The sequence below is a fragment of the Phyllobates terribilis genome, unplaced genomic scaffold, assembly GCF_046119375.1.
Source record: "Phyllobates terribilis strain yellow unplaced genomic scaffold, ASM4611937v1 Scaffold_5__5_contigs__length_657084704, whole genome shotgun sequence".
Classification (NCBI taxonomy): domain Eukaryota; kingdom Metazoa; phylum Chordata; class Amphibia; order Anura; family Dendrobatidae; genus Phyllobates; species Phyllobates terribilis.
Genome location: NW_027362765.1, coordinates 359,745,070 through 359,771,005, shown reverse-complemented (window position 1 = coordinate 359,771,005; position 25,936 = coordinate 359,745,070). Strand labels below are relative to the sequence as shown.

General features: G+C 43.2%; 1 protein-coding gene across 1 annotated transcript in view; it reads right to left on the bottom strand.

Annotated features, from left to right (window-relative positions):
* LOC141271566 (guanylate cyclase 2G-like) overlaps positions 1 to 24,625 on the bottom strand; it is a 106,853-nt gene extending 82,228 nt beyond the window's left edge. The window contains exons 1-5 of the mRNA XM_073681615.1: positions 24,269 to 24,625; positions 21,400 to 21,748; positions 13,321 to 13,445; positions 1,590 to 1,766; positions 742 to 886 (exon numbers count right to left, since the gene is read on the bottom strand). Coding sequence (XP_073537716.1) covers positions 742 to 886; positions 1,590 to 1,766; positions 13,321 to 13,445; positions 21,400 to 21,748; positions 24,269 to 24,625 — 1,153 coding nt within the window. The remainder of the gene's footprint in view (positions 1 to 741; positions 887 to 1,589; positions 1,767 to 13,320; positions 13,446 to 21,399; positions 21,749 to 24,268) is intronic.
* Positions 24,626 to 25,936: the final 1,311 nt, after the last annotated feature.

The window sequence follows — 25,936 nt, the reverse complement described above, 5'->3', positions numbered from 1 at the left end:
ACAGATACGGGTGCATCATACAGGTACATGATACAGATACAGGTGCATCATACAGATACAGGTACAGGTACATCATACAGGTACAGATACAGGTACATCATACAGGTACAGGTACAGATACAGGTACATCATACAGGTACAGCATACAGATACAGCATACAGATACGGGTGCATCATACAGGTACAGGTACAGATACAGGTACAGGTACATCATACAGGTACATCATACAGGTACAGCATACAGATACGGGTGCATCATACAGGTACATGATACAGATACAGGTGCATCATACAGATACAGGTACATCATACAGGTACAGATACAGGTACAGGTACATCATACAGGTACAGCATACAGATACGGGTGCATCATACAGGTGCATCATACAGATACAGGTGCATCATACAGATACAGGTACATCATACAGGTATATCATACAGATACAGGTACAGGTACATCATACAGGTACAGGTACATCATACAGGTACAGCATACAGATACGGGTGCATCATACAGGTACAGCATACAGATACGGGTGCATCATACAGGTACATGATACAGATACAGGTGCATCATACAGATACAGGTACAGGTACATCATACAGATACAGATACAGGTACAGGTACATCATACAGGTACAGGTACATCATACAGGTACATGCATTCCGCCACCTGTAAAGATGTCACCAATGCTGAGGCTCGGAGGACGAGTCTCTCGCCCAGTCTGCTGCCTCCTTACCATACAGCTGCGTCTCATTGTATCCTCTAAGGCTTTCCACCAAGGCTCGTCCATCGGTGATATTTCGTCCCCGCCTTAGAATTTCTCGCAAACCCAAGGCAAATACTAAGACGGAATCATGAAGATAAGCGGCATAAGGGCTAATCTGCAACACAGATGTAAGCAGTTAGCATTCTCTAACTATGGAGACTAAGTTTCGGTTCACACACAGATTTCACAAGTTTTTCACATGGAAAACCCTCCTGTTTTGGGAGATTTTTAAAGTTTTTCTTTTTCTGAGGAGGACTTTGAAAAGTTTTGGAAAACTTTTTTTTTCCTGAAGCATTAGGCTATCTGCAGTGCACACAGTCTTTTATCTCAATTTTCTGAGCAGAAATTGAGGGGAAATTCAAAGTTTTTGAAGAGTTTTGAAATTTGGAAGAGGATTTGGAGTTTTTCCTCACTCCAAACTCCCTCCTTGAAAACTCTGTGTGCACATAGTCTTATTTGCAGCCAATCCTCTGATATGATGTCTAATTTGTATCCGCTTCAAAAAAAAGTGACATGAACTTTTTTTTTTTTTTGCTTTCAAGAATTTTTCATAACCTCTTCAGGAAAGACAAAGCTCTGAAAATTGTTTGTATGAACAGCAAAATGGATTTCCGATAAAAATATGGATGACTTTAGGAAAGATTGGTGACTGCTCCCCCATTGCAGACTAACATTTTACAAAAGCAGAGAAATCATTGTGAGAACCACAGAAGACAGAAATCTAAACTGTGCATTGGTTGGAATTAATAGCAGCAGTGCCACCTGCTGGCTGCAGTGTATAATCACATCACGTCCCTATTGGTAGGTTGAGCCGGTACCTGGTCCTCTGCCTCGATCTCGCTATAGAACGGGGGACCCTTCAGCTTTTCGTACACCTGCTTCGTGAAAGACATGTAACTATAGGAGGAGTTCAGCGCTATCATGAGAACGGCATCATAGGCCCGGACAATGGTCTCATTCTTCTCAATGATCAAAGTATCCTTCCAAAAAATATCCTAAAAGGAAATATACAGAATGGTAATATCAGTCTTACCGGCTGCAGAGAAACTAATGATGTGATCGATGAATTATACACGGCCAATGTGACATTAACTGATGTGGATTTGTAACATTGTCTTCATTTGTTATTATCCAACTCATTCCCTTTAAATTAACCTCTTCAGGACAAGCCCATTTTGAAGATCCAGTGACCCATTATAGCCAGTGTTGATATTAGATAGTTGCTGACATATGTCTTCACGTCCTCTGTCTCCATGATGTCACATGTACATTTATCAACATTATTTTTATCTTTAAGGTTGTGTTCACACATTGCGCTTTTTCAGCATTTTTTTTCTGCAGCAAAACCCCTGATCTCTTGCCAGGAAGGTTTGTTCAGGATTTTGCTTGTTTTTTTTTTCCTTGATTTTTGTTGCATGTTTCAGGATTCCAAAGTTCAGCTTCGCTTCCACCACAGAAGCACGAACACAGGTCACCAATGCAAGAAATATTAAGCAGAATTTCAAATGTAACAGTGGGGGGGGGGGTGAATTGTTCAGGAATAGTTTTTCTAAGACACTGGCAGTGCATTGAGTTTGCAGGACACTATTTATTTTCCCATTATGGTCTGCCAGTGATCTGCTCAGTTATTGTTTAATTTCACACCTTCCTGGGCCACAGGTATTGTTCGATCTCACACCTAGCTCAACCAATGTTTACACATCACTAATTTAATTAAACTGTTCTAATCCAATCTGCCATTTCAGGTGACCAAGACAAGATTGTAAGGTTATGGGCACACGATCAGGAATTGCTTGCAGAAATTTCTGCAAGGCTCTGCACCTCTTGATGTGTTTTCATGCGTTTTTGATGTGTTTTTTACTGGGGATTTGCAATGCGTTTTTTCCAATGCATTGTATAGGAAAAACGCAGGCAAAAACGCACAAAGAATGGACATGCTGCTTCTTTTAACACACATTCTGTAAGGAAAAATCCTGATCATGTGCACAAAATCTCATAGGAAATGCTGGGATAAGATTTGCAATGTGTTTTTAGGGCCAAATCCAAGCGGATTTATGGCATCAAAAACGCATAAAAAACGCACCGTGTGCACATACTCTAGAATCACAAAAACAAATGAGTTTCACATACTGCTGTACTTGCTTTTTTTCACTAAACCGCAGCAAAACCTGATAGTTATGTTCACACGAGGCGTTTTTTTCAGCGTTTTTTCACCACCCATTACTTCCAATGGGTGAAAAATGCTGAAAAACGCTGAAAGAAGTGACAAGCTCTATTGTGCAAAAAAACTTGCAAAGCACAAAATATGGATCAAACAAAAACCAAGGAGTGTGCGTGAGATTCTTGGAATCTTATTCACTTTGCTGGTCCTGTAAAATGCAGCAGAACATTTGCATAAAAAAAAGCTGAAAAAATGCAATGTGTGAACATGGCCTAATTCTTTTACATATTTGTTTTTTTGTACCAAATATGCAAGTTGTCTTCCGCAGTTGTCGGCTTCTAATGAATTTAGCAGAATGTTATACATTTTCAGATTTTTCATTTAGTAACTTTGATTCATTTGATCCTTAGAATTATTGATTTATATGTAATTTAATTGGTAAAGAAATTATATTACATTGCCCATCAAACAAATGTAGTTACTGATACAAAACTCCAAATTCTCTGCATACTAGACATAGATGTAAATGCTAATATGCTATCTGACTGTAGCTACCTTTAGGGGATAACAAAAAAACTTTTTCTCCACTCCTGGTTATTGGTTGGGTGAAGCCATTTATTGTCAAACTACTGTGTTTTCTCTTTTTAAATCTTAATGACCACCAAAAACATCCAAGTAACCCTGATCAAAAGTTCACACACCCTGGTGATTTTGGCCTGATAACATGCACAGAATTTGACAAATGGGTTTGAATGGCTACTAAAGGTAACATCCTCACCTGTGACCTGTTTGCTTGTAATCAGTGTGTGTGCATAAAAGCTGAGTGAGTTTCTGGGATCCAGACAGACTCTTGCATCTTTCATCCAGCCACTGATGTTTCTGGATTGTGAGTCATGGGGAAAGCAAAAGAATTGTCAACGGATCTATGGGAAAAGGTAGTTTCCTGTATAACACAGGAAAGGAATACAAAAAATATCCAAGGAATTGATAATGCCAGTCAGCAGCGTTCAAACTGTGATTAACAAATGGAAAATCATGGGCTCTGTAAAAAACAAACCACGGTCAGGTAGACCAACAAAAATTTTGGCCACAACTGCCAGGAAAATTGTTCGGGATGCAAAGAAAAACCCACAAATAACATCAGCTGAAATTCAGGACTCTCTGAAAACTAGCGGTGTGGCTGTTTCAAGATGCACAATAAGGAGGCACTTGAAGAAAAATGGGCTGCATGGTCGAGTCGCCAGAAGAAAGCCAGTACTGCGCAAATGCCACAAAGTATCTCGCCTACAATACGCCATACAGCACAGAGACAAGCCTCAAAACTTCTGGAACAAGGTAATTTGGAGTAATGAGACCAAAATGTAACGTTTTGGCCACAACCATAAACGTTACATTTGGAGAGAGGTCAACAAGGCCTGTGATGAAAGGAACACCATTCCTATAGTAAAGCACGGAGGTGGATCGCTGATGTTTTGGGGATGTGTGAGCTACAAAGGCACAGGAAACTTGTTAAAAGTTGAAGGAAAGATGAATGCAGCACGTTATCAGGCAAATTTGCACTCATCCTCCCGGAAGCTGCGCATGGGACGTACTTGGACGTTCCAACATGACAACGATCCAAAACACAAGGTCAAGTCGACCTGCCATTGGCTACAGCAGAACAAAGTGAAGGTTCAGGAGTGACCATCTCAGTCTCCTGACCTCGATATCATTGAGCCACTCTGGGGAGATCTCAAGTGCGCAGTTCATACTAGACAGCCCAGGAATTTACAGGAACAGGAGGCTTTTTGCCAAGAAGAATGGGCAGCTTTACCATCTGAGAAAATAAAGAACTTCACCCACAACTACCACAAAAGACTTCAAGCTGTCATTGATGTTAGAGGGGGCAATACACGGTATTAAGAACTGGGGTCTGTGAACTTTTGATCAGGGTCATTTGGATGTTTTTGGTTCTCATTAAGATTTAAAAAGAGAAAACACAGTAGTTTGACAATAAATGGCTTCACCCAACCAATAACCATGAGTGGAGAAAAAGGTTTTTTGTTATCTATATATATATAATCGCCTTATCCCGTCTGTCTGTCTGTCCTGGAAATCCCGCGTCGCTCATTGGTCCGGCAGCGGCCAATCAGCGCCGCGGGATTTCTGAAAAAAGATGGCGGCCGTTAGCGGCTCGTCTGGCGGACGGAGCTCAGCGGCGATGCAGCGGGGAGATGAGCGGCGCTAGCAGCACAACTACCCCGACCGGCGCCATTGACCTCCATACGGCTAACGTCGGAAGATCAGCGGCTTGGCCCGCTGATCTCCCGACAGCAAGTGTGAACGGAGGACCGGGGAGCGGCGCCGCCGGTCGGGATGCTTCTGCTGCGAGCAGCCGCTCATCTCCCGGCTTCTCGCAGCAGAAGAAGCCGCACAGGAAGCGCCGCGCCCCGGTCCTCGCTAATACGGAGCCGCACAAGCAGCGCCGCTCCCGGGCCCACACTAATACGACGCTGATTGGTAGCCGCCGACTACCGCGACCAATCAGCGAGATGGGCCCAAAATTTAAACGCCGCTGTGCTGATTGGTCGCGGTGGGCGGCCGCGACCAATGAGCGAGATGGGCGGCAAATTTAAACGCCGCTGTGCTGATTGGTCGCGGTGGGCGGCCGCGACCAATGAGCGAGATGGGCGGCAAATTTAAACGCCGCTCTGCTGATTGGTCGCGGCCGCCAGCCGGCCGAGACAAATCAGCGAGATTGCTGCCAAATTTAAACACCGCTCTACTGATTGGTCGATTTTATCGCCAAATTTAAACAAGCTCTCCGGTCCTCACTAACACAGTTCGCTGATTGGTCACGGGTGGCGGCCGCGACCAATCACCGATATTGCCGCCAAATTTAAACACCGTTTTGCTGATTAGTCGCGGTTGCCGGCCGCGACCAATCAGCGATTTTGGTGCCAAATTTAAACAACGCTCTGCTGATTGCGCCCGGTCGGCCGCATACCTATTCTAGAATACCCGATGCGTTAGAATCGGGCCACCATCTAGTCATTCATATTCTCTGAAACAAGGCCAAGAAAGCAAAAATTTTGCCGGGGTACATACAAATTTATACAGTCACCACTAGAGGGAGCTGACTACATTCAGATTTATACATCCACCACTAGAGGGAGCTCACTACATATAGATTTTTAGAGTCACCACTAGAGGGAGCTGACTACATGCAGATTTATACAACCACCACTAGGAGAAGATCACTACATACAGATTTATACAGTCACCACTAGGGGGAGATCACTACATACAGATTTATACAGTCACCACTAGGTGGAGATCACTACATACAGATTTATACAGTCACCACTAGGGGGAGCTCACTACACACAGATTTATACAGTCACCACTAGGGGGAGATCACTACATACAGATTTATACAGTCACCACTAGGGGGAGATCACTATATACAGATTTATACAGTCACCACTAGGGGAGCTCACTACACACAGATTTATACAGTCACCACTAGGGGGAACTCACTACATACAGATTTATACAGCCACCACTAGAGGGAGCCCACTACATACAGATTTATACAGTCACCACTAGGGGGAGATCACTACATACAGATTTATACAGTCACCACTAGGGGGAGATCACTACATACAGATTTATACAGTCACCACTAGGGGGAGATCACTACATACAGATTTATACAGTCACCACTAGGGGGAGCTCACTACACACAGATTTATACAGTCACCACTAGGGGGAGATCACTACATACAGATTTATACAGTCACCACTAGGGGGAGCTCACTACACACAGATTTATACAGTCACCACTAGGGGGAGATCACTACATACAGATTTATACAGTCACCACTAGAGGGAGCTCACTACACACAGATTTATACAGTCACCAATAGGGGGAGATAACTACATACAGATTTATACAGTCACCACTAGGGGGAGATCACTATATACAGATTTATACAGTCACCACTAGAGGGAGCTCACTACATACAGATTTATACAGCCACCACTAGGGGAGCTCACTACACACAGATTTATACAGCCACCACTAGAGGGAGCTCACTACACACAGATTTATACAGTCACCACTAAGGGAAGCTCACTACACACAGACTTATACAGTCACCACTAGAGGGAGCTCACTACATACAGATTTTTAGAGTCACCACTAGAGCGAGCTCACTACATGCAGATTTATACAGCCACCACTAGTGGAAGCTCATTACATGCAGATTTATACAACCACCACTAGAGGGGGCTCACTACATACAGATTTATACAGTCACCACTAGGGGGAGCTCACTACACACAGATTTATACAGTCACCACTAGGGAGCTCATCACATGCAGATGTATGCAGTTACAACTAGAGGGAGCTCACTACATACGTATTTATACAGTCATCACTAGGGGGAGCTCATTACATACATATCTATACAGCCACCACTGGTGGGAGCTGACTACATACAGATTTATACAGTCACCACTAGGGGGAGCTCACTGCACATAGATTTATACAGACACCACTAGGAGGAGATCACTACATACAGATTAATACAGTCACCACTAGGGGGAGCTCACTACACACAGATTTATACAGTCACCACTAGGGGGAGATCACTACATATAGATTTATACAGTCACCACTAGGGGGAGCTCACTACACACAGATTTATACAGTCACCACTAAGGGAGAGATCACTACATACAAATTTATACAGTCACCACTAGAGGGAGCTCACTACATACAGATTTATACAGTCACCACTAGAGGGAGCTCACTAGACACAGATTTATACAGTCATCACTAGGGGGAGCTCACTACATACAGATTTATACAGTCACCACTAGAGGGAGATCACTACATACAGATTTATACAGTCACCACTGAGGGAAGCTCACTACACACAGATTCATACAGCCACCACTAGTGGGAGCTCACTACATACAGATTTATACAGTCACCACTAGAGGGAGCTCACTACACACAGATTTATACAGTCACCACTAGGGGGAGATCACTACATACAGATTTATACAGTCACCACTAGAGGGAGCTCACTACACACAGATTTATACAGTCACCACTAGGGGGAGATCACTACATACAGATTTATACAGTCACCACTAGAGGGAGCCCACTACATACAGATTTATACAGTCACCACTAGGGGGAGATCACTACATACAGATTTATACAGTCACCACTAGGGGGAGATCACTACATACAGATTTATACAGTCACCACTAGGGGGAGCTCACTACACACAGATTTATACAGTCACCACTAGGGGGAGATCACTACATACAGATTTATACAGTCACCACTAGGGGGAGCTCACTACACACAGATTTATACAGTCACCACTAGGGGGAGATAACTACATACAGATTTATACAGTCACCACTAGGGGGAGATCACTATATACAGATTTATACAGTCACCACTAGAGGGAGCTCACTACATACAGATTTTTACAGTCACCACTAGACGGAGCTGACTAAATGCAGATTTATACTACCACCACTAGGGGGAGCTCACTACATACAGATTTTTAGAGTCACCACTAGAGCGAGCTCACTACATACAAATTTATACAGTCACCACTAGAGGGAGCTCATTACATGCAGATTTATACAACCACCACTAGAGGGAGCTGACTACATACAGATTTATACAGCCACCACTAGTGGAAGCTCATTACATGCAGATTTATACAACCACCACTAGAGGGAGCTGACTACATACAGATTTATACAGTCAGCACTACGGGGAGCTCATTACATACAGATTTATACAGCCACCACTAGAGGGAGCTCACTACATACAGATTTATACAGTCACCACTAGAGGGAGCTCACTACATACAGATTTATACAGTCACCACTAGGGAGCTCATCACATGCAGATGTATGCAGTTACAACTAGAGGGAGCTCACTACATACGTATTTATACAGTCATCACTAGGGGGAGCTCATTACATACATATCTATACAGCCACCACTAGTGGAAGCTCACTACATACAGATTTATACAGCCACCACTAGGGGGAGCTCACTACATACAGATTTATACAGCCACCACTAGGGGGAGCTCACTACATACAGATTTATACAGCCACCACTAGGGGGAGATCACTACATACAGATTTATACAGTCACCACTAAGGGGAGCTCACTACATACAGATTTATACAGACACCACTAGGGGGAGCTCACTACATACAGATTTATACAGCCACCACTAGAGGGAGTTCACTACATACAGATTTATACAGCCACCACTAGAGGGAGCTGACTAAATGCAGATTTATACAGTCACCACTAGAGGGAGCTCACTACATACAGATTTATACAGACACCACTAGGGGGAGCTGACTAGTTCAGTAGCAGCTGGAGTATTGGAACAAGTATTCATGTCATATTGTTCATTGATATTATTACCAATGCTTCTGTTCATAGAAAAAAAGTAGCTTTGATTACAATGATGCTTTATCTCTACTTTGATTAAATTTTACTCTATACAAAATCAACATGAAGATTTGCACAATGCTTTATGAATTCATGTGATGGGAATAATTAGTATCACTTCTGGGTTCTGAAAATTGAACATAAATATTTGTCAAATGAGGCGATGTTCACATGTCCAGTAGTGATCAGTTAGAACGGATCCAGCAGCAATCCGGTGGGAAAAAAGTTCTGCACACACAAATTTTCTGTCGGTTTTTAAAAAAATTATTTCAGCTGGATCCGTTTTTTCAACATTGAAGTCTACGGAAAACAGATCCGTTAAATAGCAATCCGTTTTTCTTCTATTTGAAAAGGATCTGTTTTTTGCTTGCCGGATCAGCTTCAAATTGAAGATAACGGATTACTGATTAACAGATCCGTTGTCCATAGACTTCAATGTTAAAATAACAGATCCAGCTTAAGTCAGTCTTTTAAAAACAGACAAAAAAGTTGTGTCTACACAACTTTTTTGCCAACGTATTGCTGCTGGATCCGTCCTAATGGATGATTACTGGACATGTGAACGTCGCCTTATCTGTCTGTGTGAACAGTGCTCGATGCTACGATCGCTATTCAACCATTTTATTCACGATTCTCGTCCTATATAAAACACTCATCTGACATTGTTTGTTCATCGTGAGTTACGATAGAGTCGTTCATTTTTATAACAATTCGTATTCGTTTACATGAATAGATAAGTGCATGTGTGCACGACGTCTTCTAGATCACGGTACCTGTATCATTTTTGAAACAGAAGATGCTTCAGGAAATCACAGACGGTGCGCCCCCTGAAGCGTCTTTTTATATATCTTTGTGGACATGCTTTTCCGTATATAACATAGTGGCAGCCACCAGAAGATTCACCAGGTCACTTCTTTTAGCTTTAAAAAGCCTGAAGCAGTTAAAAGAAGCAACAAAAGACAATATACAGTGGGTGCGGAAAGTATTCAGACCCCTTTACATTTTCACTCTTTCTTTCATTGCAGCCATTTGGTAAATTCTAAAAAGTTCATTTTTTTCTCATTAATGTACACTCCGCACCCCATCTGGACTGAAAAAAACAGAAATGTAGAAATTTCTGCAAATTTATTAAAAAAGAAAAACTGAAATCTCACATGGTCATAAGTATTCAGACCCTTTGCTCAGTATTGAGTAGAAGCCCCCTTTTGAGCTAGTACAGCCATGAGTCTTCTTGGGAATTATGAAGTTTTTCACACCTGGATTTGGGGATCCTCTGCCATTCTTCCTGGCAGATCCTCTCCAGTTGCGTCAGGTTGGATGGTGAACGTTGGTGGACAGCCATTTTCAGGTCTCTCCAGAGATGCTCAATTGGGTTTAGGTCAGGACTCTGGTTGGGCCAGTCAAGAATGGTCACAGAGTTGTTCTGAAGCCACTCCTTTGTTATTTTAGCTGTGTGATTAGGGTCGTTGTCTTGTTGGAAGGTGAACCTTCGGCCAAGTCTGAGGTCCAGAGCACTCTGGAAGAGGTTTTCATCCAGGATATCTCTGTACTTGGCCACATTCATGTTTCCTTCAATTGCAACCAGTCGTCCTGTCCCTGCAGCTGAAAAACACCCCCATAGCATGATGCTGCCACCACCATGTTTCACTGTTGGGATTGTATTGGGCAGGTGATGAGCAGTGCCTGGTTTTCTCCACACATACCACTTAGAATTATCACCAAAAAGTTCTATCTTCGTCTCATCAGACCAGAGAATCTTATTTCTCATAGTCTGGGAGTCCTTCATGTGTTTTTGAGCAAACTCTATGTGAGCTTTCATATGTCTTGCACTGAGGAGAGGCTTCTGTAGGACCAATCTGCCATAAAGGCCCGACTGGTGGAGGGCTGCAGTGATAGTTGACTTTGTGGAACTTTCTCCCATCTCCCTACTGCATCTCTGGAGCTCAGCCACAGTGATCTTGGGGTTCTTCTTTACCTCTCTCACCAAGGCTCTTCTCCCACGATTGCTCAGTTTGGCTGGACGGCCAGGTCTAGGAAGACTTCTGGTGGTTCCAAACTTCTTCCATTTAAGGATTATGAAGGCCACTGTGCTCTTAGGAACCTTGAGTAATGCAGAAATTCTTTTGTAACCTTGGCCTGATCTGTGCCTTGCCACAATTCTGTCTCTGAGCTCCTTGGGCAGTTCCTTTGAGCTCATGATTCTCATTTGGTCTGACATGCACTGTGAGCTGTGAGGTCTTATATAGACAGGTGTGCGCCTTTCCAAATCAAGTCCTATCAGTTTAATTAAACACAGCTGGACTCCAATGAAGGAGTAGAATCATCTCAAGGAGGATCACAAGGAAATGGACAGCATGTGACTTAAAGGGGTTGTCCACTACTATTTAAAATATGCTAATGCATTTTTATGATGAAAAGCAGCTTCTTTGTAATTACCTCCCTCCGCCTTTTCTGCCTGTGAGCGGCGCTATCACTGGTCGCTCATAGGCAGCATGTGAACCCCGGGTCTATCTCTTCTGTATTCCATGATGGCTGCTGGGTTGTAGACGGGGTTACCCCCTGCGTCATACCCAGCATCCACCTCGTGCGCTCCCTCTCCCCATTCATTGGGAAAGCGCGCGGTGGATGCTGGGTGTGACGCAGTGGGGTAAACCCGCCCACAATCCAGCAGCCACCACGCGGACCCCAGCGCTGAGTCACGCCTCAATAGACGGGACGTCAGCGGGGGGTCACGTGCTGCATGTGACCGACCAGTGATAGCGCCGCTCACAGGCAAAAAAGGCAGAGGGAGGTAATTATAAATAAGTTGCTTTTCATCATAAAAATAAATGCTTTGCATATTTTAAATAGTAGTGGACAACCCCTTTAAATATGAGTGTCTGAGCAAAGGGTCTGAATACTTATGACCATGTGAGATTTCAGTTTTTCTTTTTTAATAAATTTGGAAAAATTTTACTTTTCTGTTTTTTTTTCAGTGAAGATGGGGCACAGAGTGGACTTTAATGAGGAAAAATGAACTTTTTAGAATTTACCAAATGGCTGCAATGAAACAAAGAGTGAAAAATGTAAAGGGGTCTGAATACTTTATGTACCCACTGTATGCACAACAAGTGATTTTGACATTACTGTGCATATGTTCATTCTTACAGTATTTTATGTTTTTTAGCACTTTAAAAAGGCGGTTTACAAGTGGAATCTGTCTGAAAAAAAAAGTTGTGTGCACATAACCTTAGGCAGAACATAAGCACGTGCCTCTGCATCTATACTGGAAATACGGACTAAAATGGGGCAGTTTATTAAACAGTTTATGTCCATCTGGAAACTTAAAGTTGCAATTTTTTGTGCAACACAATCTTTTTCAAAAAGTAAAAGGAATCTGTCAGCAGGTTTTTACTCTAGAATCCGAGAGCAGAATGATGTAGGGGCAGAGATCTTGATTCCAGCAATGTGTCACTTAATGGGCTGCTTCCTGCAGTTTTGACAGAATAACCCTGTAGATGTAGTATTGTCCAGAATGCTGAGCTGTGTGTAACCCCGCCCCCGCATCACTGATTGGCCGCTTCCTGTGTACACTGTGCATTGTCAGAAAGACGCCAATCAGTGGTGAGGGCGCGATTGCACAGATTATCTGGACTGGCCTGCACATAACACCTAGTCCTGTAGAGATAATCTCCTGCTGATAAAACACTAATAGTATTGAAACTACAGCAAACTGCTGAGCAAGTGACAGATACCTGCTGATTGTGTACTGCCGACACCGCATCATCGATATGTGGAAGTGAGCTGCATCGGGAAACCCCTTAAAGACGACCCTCTGAGCGAAACTGCATTCCTTCTATCCAGGTCATGTGTCCTTCTATATGAAATTATCTTTTACATGTAATATCCCTTCTGGACTCACCAGAAATCCGCTGACTTCAAACTGCTGCATCATGATGAAGACGAAACGTCCATCTATCAGCCCCTGTTTTTCTGCTTCCATCAGGATCAGCCTGGAGTCCTCAGAATTTGCCACAAGTATGATGACTGTGAAGGAGGAAGGTAAGATAAGGCGCAGTTCACACCTGCATATTACTGTACTGCTGTGTACAACGTCCAGAGCCAGCTGAAGGTCTCCCCATTGCAGCTCTCTGTCCCTCTCTCACAGCATGCAGTCTCACAGTCACAGAGGCAGAGGCTGCAGCTGCATCCCCCTCACTCCCCCATCATCCCTTTCTACAATTTATTGTTTTACTGTAACCTTAATATCCAAACTGGCATAAACTATTTAAGCCCCCGGAGTCTCTGGAAGTTGTATGTCAGAGCATTTTATTTTATTTTTTCCACTTTTTTATTGTCGGGAGCCATAACTTTTTCATTTTTTTGATGACATAATCACACGAAGGCTTGTTTTTTTCAGGACAAGTTATATTTGCTAGTGGTTTCATTATGAGGCATGTACAGTACAGACCAAAAGTTTGGACACACCTTCTCATTTAAAGATTTTTCTGTATTTTCATGACTTTGAAAATTGTACATTCACACTGAAGGCATCAAAACTATGAATTACCACATGTGGAATTATATACTTAACAAAAAAGTGTGAAACAACTGAAAATATGTCTTATATTCTAGGTTCTTCACAGTAGCCACCTTTTGCTTTGATGACTGCTTTGCACACTCTTGGCATTCTCTTGATGAGCTTCAAGAGGTAGTCACCGGAAATGGTTTTCACTTCACAGGTGTGCCCTGTCAGGTTTAATAAGTGGGATTTCTTGCCTTATAAATGGGGTTGGGACCATCAGTTGTGTTGTGCAGAAGTCTGGTGGATACACAGCTGATAGTCCTACTGAATAGACTGTTAGAATTTGTATTATGGCAAAAAAAAAGCAGCTAAGTAAACGAGTGGCCATCATTACTTTAAGAAATGAAGGTCAGTCAGTCTGAAAAATTGGAAAAACTTTGAATGTGTCCCCAAGTGCAGTTGCAAAAACCATCAAGCGCTACAAAGAAATTGGCTCACATGAGGACCGCCCCAGGAAAGGAAGACCAAGAGTCACCTCTGCTTCTGAGGATAAGTTTATCCGAGTCACCAGCCTCAGAAATCGCAGGTTACCAGCAGCTCAGATTAGAGACCAGGTCAATGCCACACAGAGTTCTAGCAGCAGACACATCTCTTCAACAACTGTTAAGAGGAGACTTTGTGCAGCAGGCCTTCATGGTAAAATAGCTGCTAGGAAACCACTGCTAAGGACAGGCAACAAGCAGAAGAGACTTGATTGGGCTAAAGAACACAAGGAATGGACATTAGACCAGTGGAAATCTGTGCTTTGGTCTGATGAGTCCAAATTTGAGATCTTTGGTTCCAACCACCGTGTCTTTGTGCGACGCAGAAAAGGTGAACGGATGGACTCTACATGCCTGGTTCCCACCGTGAAGCATGGAGGAGGTGTGATGGTGTGGGGGGGCTTTGCTGGTGACACTGTTGGGGATTTATTCACAATTGAAGGCATACTGAACCAGCATGGCTACCACAGCATCTTGCAGCGGCATGCTATTCCATCCGGTTTGCGTTTAGTTGGACCATCATTTATTTTTCAACAGGACGATGACCCCAAACACCTCCAGGCTGTGTAAGGGCTATTTGACCAAGAAGGAGAGTGATGGGGGGCTACGCCAGATGACCTGGCCTCCACAGTCACCAGACCTGAACCCAATCGAGATGGTTTGGGGTGAGCTGGACCGCAGAGTGAAGGCAAAAGGGCCAACAAGTGCTAAGCATCTCTGGGAACTCCTTCAAGATTGTTGGAAGACCATTTCCGGTGACTACCTCTTGAAGCTCATCAAGAGAATGCCAAGAGTGTGCAAAGCAGTCATCAAAGCAAAAGGTGGCTACTGTGAAGAACCTAGAATATAAGACATATTTTCAGTTGTTTGACACTTTTTTTGTTAAGTATATAATTCCACATGTGTTAATTCATAGTTTTGATGCCTTCAGTGTGAATGTACAATTTTCATAGTCATGAAAATACAGAAAAATCTTTAAATGAGAAGGTGTGTCCAAACTTTTGGCCTGTACTGTATAACTTTTAACAAACTTTTATTAATGCTGCATGGGAAGGAATATACACAAAACAGTATTTCGGTTGCTGTGGTTTTGCATTTCAAAATCTTTTCGTCATGACGCATAAATAAAATGTTAGTACAATAATGCCAATGACAAATATATATAGTTTACTTATATTTTAATTTTTTGCACAGTAAATACTCCTCGGAAAAAAAGAAAACATTTTTTGGTTCTAATCTCCATATTCTGAGAGCCATGTGTTTTACAGCTTTCCGTCAGTGGATGTGTTGACGACAAGCTGTAGTTTACTTTTGTATCATTTTGTGGTTCTTGCAATTTTGGATCCGTACAGCAATGACCAGAAGTTGTGAGATTGATACATTTGGGTTTTCACAGTGTTTGCTGCCTCAGTGTTTTTAGATGTAAAGAAAAATAATCTGGAGGGATTACATCTGGAAGAATGATTATCCGGAGAAGAGAAGGTGATGCTATCATGAGTCCTGTATCTGTAAAGCCTCCTGAGACCATCCATGTGTGGGGGCTTCGCATCCATGGAGGGGGGCACTCACAATTATTCCTAAAATCACGGCCATAAATAAAAATGAAATCTAAACCTCCTCCAAGAACAACTTCTCCCATTATCCAGGATAATGTCATGATGATGGTTTTCCCTATGATGGAGACCAGGTCACAAGGCAAAAGTGAGAACTGAGTGGTCGGGAAATAAAATATTATCTCAATAGAATCTGAATAGGAGTGTGGAGAATAAGAGGCAGGAGTGTGGAGAATAAGGGGCAGAAGTGCGGGGAATAAGGGGCAGAAGTGTGGAGAATAAGGGGCAGGAGTGTGGAGAATAAGGGGCAGAAGTGTGGAGAATAAGGGGCAGAGGTGCGGGGAATAAGGGGCAGAAGTGTGGAGAATAAGGGGCAGGAGTGTGGAGAATAAGGGGCAGAAGTGTGGAGAATAAGGGGCAGAAATGCGGGGAATAAGGGGCAGAAGTGTGGACAATAAGGGGCAGAAGTGTGAAGAATAAGGGACAGGAGTGTGGAGAATAAGGGGCAGGAGTGTGGAGAATAAGGGGCAGGAGTGTGGAGAATAAGGGGCAGGAGTGTGGAGAATAAGGGGCAGGAGTGTGGAGAATAAGGGGCAGAAGTGTGGAGAATAAGGGGCAGGAGTGCGGGGAATAAGAGGCAGGAGTGTGGAGAATAAGGGGCAGGAGTGTGGAGAATAAGGGGCAGAAGTGCGGGGAATAAGGGGCAGAAGTGTGAAGAATAAGGGGCAGAAGTGTGGAGAATAAGGGGCAGAAGTGTGGAGAATAAGGGGCAGAAGTGCGGGGAATAAGGGGCAGAAGTGTGGAGAATAAGGGGCAGAAGTGTGGAGAATAAGGGGCAGAAGTGCGGGGAATAAGGGGCTGAAGTATGGAGAATAAGGGGCAGAAGTGCGGGGAATAAGGGGCAGAAGTGTGAAGAATAAGGGACAGGAGTGTGGAGAATAAGGGGCAGGAGTGTGGAGAATTAGGGGCAGAAGTGTGAAAAATAAGGGACAGGAGTGTGGAGAATAAGGGGCAGAAGTGTGGAGAATAAGGGGCAGAAGTGTGAAGAATAAGGGACAGGAGTGTGGAGAATAAGGGGCAGGAGCGTGGAGAATAAGGGGCAGAAGTGTGGAGAATAAGGGGCAGAAGTGTGAAGAATAAGGGGCAGAAGTGTGGAGAATAAGGGGCAGAAGTGTGAAGAATAAGGGACAGGAGTGTGGAGAATAAGGGGCAGAAGTGTGGAGAATAAGGGGCAGAAGTGTGGAGAATAAGGGGCAGAAGTGTGGAGAATAAGAGGCAGAAGTGTGGAGAATAAGAGGCAGGAGTGTGGAGAATAAGAGGCAGGAGTGTGGAGAATAAGGGGCAGGAACGTGGAGAATAAAGGGGCAGGAGTGTGGAGAATAAGGGGCAGGAGCGTGGAGAATAAGGGGCAGAAGTGTGGAGAATAAGGGACAGAAGTGTGGAGAATAAGAGGCAGGAGTGTGGAGAATAAGGGGCAGGAGTGTGGAGAATAAGGGGCAGAAGTGCGGGGAATAAGGGGCAGAAGTGTGAAGAATAAGGGGCAGAAGTGTGGAGAATAAGGGGCAGAAGTGTGGAGAATAAGGGGCAGAAGTGCGGGGAATAAGGGGCAGAAGTGTGGAGAATAAGGGGCAGAAGTGTGGAGAATAAGGGGCAGAAGTGCGGGGAATAAGGGGCTGAAGTATGGAGAATAAGGGGCAGAAGTGCGGGGAATAAGGGGCAGAAGTGTGAAGAATAAGGGACAGGAGTGTGGAGAATAAGGGGCAGGAGTGTGGAGAATTAGGGGCAGAAGTGTGAAAAATAAGGGACAGGAGTGTGGAGAATAAGGGGCAGAAGTGTGGAGAATAAGGGGCAGAAGTGTGAAGAATAAGGGACAGGAGTGTGGAGAATAAGGGGCAGGAGCGTGGAGAATAAGGGGCAGAAGTGTGGAGAATAAGGGGCAGAAGTGTGAAGAATAAGGGGCAGAAGTGTGGAGAATAAGGGGCAGAAGTGTGAAGAATAAGGGACAGGAGTGTGGAGAATAAGGGGCAGAAGTGTGGAGAATAAGGGGCAGAAGTGTGGAGAATAAGGGGCAGAAGTGTGGAGAATAAGAGGCAGAAGTGTGGAGAATAAGAGGCAGGAGTGTGGAGAATAAGAGGCAGGAGTGTGGAGAATAAGGGGCAGGAACGTGGAGAATAAAGGGGCAGGAGTGTGGAGAATAAGGGGCAGGAGCGTGGAGAATAAGGGGCAGAAGTGTGGAGAATAAGGGACAGAAGTGTGGAGAATAAGAGGCAGGAGTGTGGAGAATAAGGGACAGGAGTGTGGAGAATAAGGGACAGGAGTGTGGAGAATAAGGGGCAGGAGCGTGGAGAATAAGGGGAAGAAGTGTGGAGGAATAAGGGGGCAGAAGTGTGGAGAATAAGGGGCAGGAGTGTGGAGAATAAGGGACAGGAGTGTGGAGAATAAGGGACAGGAGTGTGGAGAATAAGGGGCAGGAGCGTGGAGAATAAGGGGAAGAAGTGTGGAGGAATAAGGGGGCAGAAGTGTGGAGAATAAGGGGCAGGAGCGTGGAGAATAAGGGGCAGGAGCGTGGAGAATAAGGGGCAGAAGTGTGGAGAATAAGGGGCAGAAGTGTGGAGAATAAGGGGCAGGAGTGTGGAGAATAAGGGGCAGAAGTGTGAAGAATAAGGGACAGGAGTGTGGAGAATAAGGGGCAGAAGTGTGGAGAATAAGGGGCAGAAGTGTGAAGAATAAGGGACAGGAGTGTGGAGAATAAGGGGCAGAAGTGTGAAGAATAAGGGGCAGAAGTGTGGAGAATAAGGGGCAGGAGTGTGGAGAATAAGAGGCAGAAGTGTGGAGAATAAGAGGCAGGAGTGTGGAGAATAAGGGTCAGGAACGTGGAGAATAAGGGGCAGGAGTGTGGAGAATAAGGGGCAGGAGCGTGGAGAATAAGGGGCAGAAGTGTGGAGAATAAGGGACAGAAGTGTGGAGAATAAGGGGCAGGAGTGTGGAGAATAAGGGGCAGGAGTGTGGAGAATAAGGGACAGGAGTGTGGAGAATAAGGGACAGGAGTGTGGAGAATAAGGGGCAGGAGCGTGGAGAATAAGGGGAAGAAGTGTGGAGGAATAAGGGGGCAGAAGTGTGGAGAATAAGGGGCAGGAGCGTGGAGAATAAGGGGCAGGAGTGTGGCGAATAAGGGGCAGAAGTGTGGAGAATAAGGGGCAGGAGTGTGGAGAATAAGGGGCAGAAGTGTGGAGAATAAGGGGCAGAAGTGTGGAGAATAAGGGACAGGAGTGTGGAGAATAAAGGGCAGGAGCGTGGAGAATAAGGGGAAGAAGTGTGGAGGAATAAGGGGGCAGAAGTGTGGAGAATAAGAGACAGGAGTGTGGAGAATAAAGGGCAGGAGCGTGGAGAATAAGGGGAAGAAGTGTGGAGGAATAAGGGGGCAGAAGTGTGGAGAATAAGGGGCAGGAGCGTGGAGAATAAGGGGCAGAAGTGTGGAGAATAAGGGGCAGAAGTGTGGAGAATAAGGGGCAGGAGTGTGGAGAATAAGGGGCAGGAGTGTGGAGAATAAGGGGCAGAAGTGTGGAGAATAAGGGGCAGGAGTGTGGAGAATAAGGGACAGGAGTGTGGAGAATAAGGGACAGGAGTGTGGAGAATAAGGGGCAGAAGTGTGGAGAATAAGGGGCAGAAGTGTGGAGAATAAGGGGCAGAAGTGTGGAGAATAAGGGGCAGAAGTGTGGAGAATAAGGGGCAGAAGTGTGGAGAATAAAGGGCAGGAGCGTGGAGAATAAGGGGAAGAAGTGTGGAGGAATAAGGGGGCAGAAGTGTGGAGAATAAGGGGCAGGAGCGTGGAGAATAAGGGGCAGAAGTGTGGAGAATAAGGGGCAGAAGTGTGGAGAATAAGGGGCAGGAGTGTGGAGAATAAGGGGCAGGAGTGTGGAGAATAAGGGGCAGGAGTGTGGAGAATAAGGGGCAGAAGTGTGGAGAATAAGGGGCAGGAGTGTGGAGAATAAGGGACAGGAGTGTGGAGAATAAGGGGCAGGAGTGTGGAGAATAAGGGGCAGGAGTGTGGAGAATAAGGGACAAGTGGGAATATTGAGGCATCACAGAATCTTCATGTATTCGTCAATAAAAGTGTAACAACGTACAGAATGTTTATAATTGTCCATCAGTAACCATAGAAACAGAAACTAAAAGAGCGAAGACGCCGAAAAGGCAAAATGTGAAAACCAAAACTTGTGTCAGTCTCAGAACTTTTGGCCACGTCAGAAACTCTTAGAGAAGTAAAATGAACAAAAAAAACATTTCTATATTCTGTTTATATTTTTAAACACCATTCAGTCTAATTCATCCTTTATCTTTATTCTGTGGGTCAATTCAATCATGTCAATACAAAAATTATGTTTTTTTAATGTTTTGCTACTTTTGCACAAAAATTTACTTCTAAAGAATAAAATCTTTTTCTTTTTTTTGGTCTCCAGATTCTGACACCCAGAACTTCCTTATTTGTCCACAGATGGAGCTGTATGAATGTTTTTTTTTTTTTCCTCGCACAACCACATTTTGCTGGCACCATTCTTGGGTCATACCACTTTTATTTATCACTTTTTAGTTCTTACTTTGGTGTTACGCATGAGCAAAAATCAATTGATCTGGAATTGTGTTCACATTTTATTTTTTACAGAGTTCGCCGTGCTGTATAATTGACATATTGCCTTTATTCTGCGTGTTGATACGATTTACTACTTTTGCACAAGAACCCTACTTTTACAGAGCAGTATGAGCGCTTCTTACTTTTTCTGTTACGAGCTGTACTTTTTATTGGTGCCATTTTGGGACAGATACAACTTTTCGATCACTTTTTATATATTTATTTATTTTTCTGAGGACAGATGATCGGAAACTGCAGTTATGGCATAGTTCGTTTTTTTAAGATATTTTTTTTTAACGGCATTAACCTTGCAGAATAAATAGCAATATAGTTTTATAAAACAAGTTATTACGTCGGGTGATACCAAGTGTGTGTTTTTGCTGGGGTTTGCTCTTTTCCCTGATAAACCAGGTTTTTTTTTATTATTAAAGGGATTGTCCAGTACTTTAATATTGGTGGACTTTCTTTAGGATGGGTCATCAATATCAGAATGGCAGGAGTGCGACACCCAGCCAAACAGCTATTCCCAATACTGGCGGCGCATAGATGTAATCAGTTGGGGAGCGGAACAGCACAGCGCCATCATCTGCATAGTGGCCGTGGGCCGGTACTGCACATCCACTGCTATTTGGATAAATACTGTACAGTATTAAAAGAAAAGATACTGATTTACTGGGGTTATAGACAAAGAGGGTCCAATGGGATGACAATGTATCAGTGTCATCATGTATAATGATCATATGATTGTTACCTCTGGAGAGAGATGCCACCGAGCTGAGAGTCTCTCGTAGACTGTCTGGGTTTTTGGGGTCACACTTCATCTTGACCGTGACTATGAAGTTTATGGGCAATTGACTATCCAACAACGTCCACAACTCATCGATTTTATCCCATGTCGATCCTTCGGTCGATCCTCCAAACAAGGCGACATATTTCCAGGTGAAATGTTTCAAGGTTCTTTCCAGAGCGTCGGACATTCGCTGGAGAGGGGACACCATTTTGACGTAGGTGTCGTAGGTTCGGGTGTTATCAAGCTTCGGGGTTTGACTTACAAAACCGAACATTGGAATGTTCCAAGATGAGGCCAGTAAGCCGGTGACCTGCGTACAAAAAACGGGCATGAAATATACATGTAAAACATGAAAATGCCGGAGATAGCCGAGTATGACGAATGCTGTCTGTGTCCAACAGCCATCACGCCATCCAAATAAGAGGCACGGGACCCTCGTTTTCGGGGGTCTGCGGGATCCCCACAGTGGAACCCCCAGCAGTTACACAGAGGATAGGTGCCGCTAGTCGTCAGTGGTCCAACAACTTTAACCATTGTTTCTGTTTTGTTTCTACAGCTCCTATGTGGACTGTAATCCATCCATGTAGTCGGGTCCTGCCGCCGTCTTACCTTTCATCTGTCCTCAAATCCTGGATAAACAACCAAAACGTACATTACCTGAGCACAAAATAAGAGACTGAAGAGAAAAATATAAAGAATGCAGGATCAGACTACACAGATTGTGTTTGTAGTCTGTTACCATAGAGACAGATGGTTCAGCACAGGAGCTGTAGAAACATAATAATGTGACATTATTTATTGACACCTATGGTAAAGTTGCTTCATTTTTTGTTCATTTTAATTGCACTAGTATAAAATTGGTTGAAAAGGCGGACATCGCCTTCAAAATAGAGGGAAACGGAGCAACGGATCTATATAATAACATTCTGTATGCAGATTCATAAAGATTCAATGTCTTCAGTGATTTCCTTAGCGCCCCCTAATGGCTGGTACAGGCAATCTGTTTTTTTACCAGCTGTAAACATTCAGAAACTCTGCACCCACTGAAAAAGACTCTGCTTCTGGGTCTCTGTAGGGTGAGAGTAATCTATGGGGCCCTTATGTTGTAAACAGTTTTCAGGTTTGGAAGAACATAAGAAGCTCGTCCTGGACATGGATCCAAAGCCTCTACTATTTCATTAGCAGCACAGGGCGGTGGGCTCGGGGTGCCGTGCTCCTGAGAGCGAGAACTACATAGCAAGTGATGCCTGCCCAGGAAAAGCTACTGGAGACAGAGCTTGTAAATGGGAAAAGTGCTGGAAAGTGCATCCCACGGTGACATTGTGGTCAGGAATAGTGTTATTACTCCACTGCACCTATGATGACACGTTCTGAAAATTACCTCGGGATGATAAATTCACTTTAAGGTGCTAATATAGTTATTTATTGTTGTTTCATGTGACTTTTCAGCATAAGCTGTCATGTATGTGTAAATGAGGAATAACACTATTTCGGGCCATTAAATGACTTGTATCTTGTATGTTTTCACCAGTTTTTCCATCTACCGGTTACAGCTCTAATTTTTAGTTGTCTCTGAGCTAGTGAGTAGAGACTGTACTCCCATACATAAACATGAGAGACACCAGCAGTACTGAACATTGTAGCTGTGAATCCAGCTCTCAGGTGAGACAATAATTGCAAGAAGCGGCGGTAAATGGGGCTTTATACGGCAGTACTGAGCAGTGTAGCTGTGAATCCAGTTCTGGGTTGAGATAACTGCACAAGAAGCAGCAGAATAAAGGGCCTTATACTGCAGTACTGAGCAATGTAGCTGTTAAACCAGCTCTTGGATGAGATAATAATTGTTAGAAGTAGTAGTAGTATATATGGCCTTATAAAGAAGTACTTAGCAATGTAGCTGTGGAACCAGTGCTGGAGTGGCATAAAACATTTACTAGAAAGCAGCTCAGAAGACATTTTACAGCTATACTGGGCAGCATATACAGAGCAGTATGGCAGTGAGACCAGCACTGGGGTGACATAAAACACTTAGGAAAAAGCAATATCATCTGTGTCTCCCCTGGCCTGGCCTCTCACTGTGCTTCTCCCTGCTCCTCTGCCTCCCTTCCCCATACACTACAATAGGCTGCTGTAATCTGATCCATCAGTGAGCTGATAATCCATCTTCTCTGAGCAGTAAGGATTTTAACAGTGTTTCAGAGTGAGTGATAAATTCAGGAGCGAAGGAGGAGAAGAAGTGGCTCATAAGTGGAGAAAGATTCAGATTTCTCTCATAAGACATATCACAAAGTTTCTTATATTTGCTTGCACTACTGATTTTGATTTATGCAATTTCTAGAAATGTCAGTGACTTTTTCAGCCATATAAAAGATTTCCTTTGGTTAATCCCTTTTTTTTGTTGACATGTCTGTGATGTGACACTGTGCTGCAAATCTTCATCATTCATATCGCTAAAACCTGATATTTTCTATATCGCCATCCTTTGTAATTACCTTATTTATATAGACAGTATCTTTTTCCTTTTCGATTTTTTTTTTTCAAAAAGCCAATGAAATTTATAACAGATACAATATTACAGCTTTCCCTTCTGATACACAATATCTTTTGGTCGCAACAGATACAACACAAAGTATCAATCTAAGCGTCAGGACAATTCTCTGCTTCCAACCAATGAGAATATATATGGACACAACTTCTGCAACTTATATGGCGGGTTTATAAAGAAGGGTGACATATGGCACTATAGAAATAAGTGCATAATCCCTAAATTATTAATTCAAAGAAATCCCCACCCAACAAAACATTAATAATAATAATTATACATATATACCTCAGCAGCTTCTGGACAAACCGGCCCAAACAAAGCGGCAATATTAAATTCTTCCACTTGGCGAATGAAAGCGCTGAGCGACATCTTGGCGTTACAGCTGCAGTCGGCGAATACAAACTCCAGCGTCCGGTTACTAAAGAAATGTTCACCCCATTCCTTGTTTATCCTCTCAATGGCCAATTGGACAGAGGAGCCGAGTCGCTGGACGCTAAATGGGTACGAGGCATTCCAAGGAGCCTGGACCCCCAAGAATATTTTGGAAGACTGGGGTCCCTTGGTGGAGTTAACACTAGTGATGAACTGAGGTTCTGCATTAAGAACTTGCAGAATAAAGACTGTATATGGGAGAAGCCACATTGCAAATTGGCAAGAAATGGGATAAGGAGCAGGTCCAGGGAAGACTCCACCACCCTCCGTCCTCCTGCAGCTTCTTATACCTGGAGGAGTCTGACTGATATCGGTAATTCTCTAGAGCCTTCGACATGTCTCCTATTAAACAGTCCTAATAAGCAGAAATCCACAATCTCCAGCCACACTCTCCCACTGGCCCTTAATTCCTTAACCCTTCAATGACTACATCTTCAAGACAGAGTTCAAGGAATCACATAGTGTCATTGAAGGGCAAAACTTTCAAGTCTGAGAAAAAAAAATACAGATTGCAAAGAAAAGTCACTAATAAATCAGCTGAGGGTAATACCTTCATAATTTGTATTAATTAGATATTAGGCAATCTACGAATTATTACAAGAACATTTAGTATCTAGTATTGTATCAATTTCAGGAATTTACAAATGTAAAGAGAATTTTTAATATATACATAGTTATGTTCTTGTAAATAGGAGCAGTATTATAGTAGTTATGTTCTTGTAAATAGGAGCAGTATTATAGTAGTTATATTCTTGTACATAGGGGGCAGTATTATAGTAGTTATATTCTTGTACATAGGGGCAGTGTTATAGTTGTTATATTCCTGTACATAGGGGCAGTATTATAGTAGTTATATTCTTGTACATAGGAGCAGTGTTATAGTTGTTATATTCCTGTACATAGGGGCAGTATTATAGTAGTTATATTCTTGTACATAGGAGCAGTGTTATAGTTGTTATATTCCTGTACATAGGGGCAGTATTATAGTAGTTATATTCTTGTACATAGGGGCAGTATTATAGTAGTTATATTCTTGTACATAGGGGGCAGTATTATAGTAGTTATATTCTTGTACATAGGGGCAGTGTTATAGTTGTTATATTCCTGTACATAGGGGCAGTATTATAGTAGTTATATTCTTGTACATAGGGGGCAGTATTATAGTAGTTATATTCTTGTACATAGGAGCAGTGTTATAGTTGTTATATTCCTGTACATAGGGGCAGTATTATAGTAGTTATATTCTTGTACATAGGGGGCAGTATTATAGTAGTTATATTCTTGTACATAGGAGCAGTGTTATAGTTGTTATATTCCTGTACATAGGGGCAGTATTATAGTAGTTATATTCTTGTACATAGGGGGCAGTATTATAGTAGTTATATTCTTGTACATAGGAGCAGTGTTATAGTTGTTATATTCCTGTACATAGGGGCAGTATTATAGTAGTTATATTCTTGTACATAGGGGGCAGTATTATAGTAGTTATATTCTTGTACATAGGAGGCAGTATTATAGTAG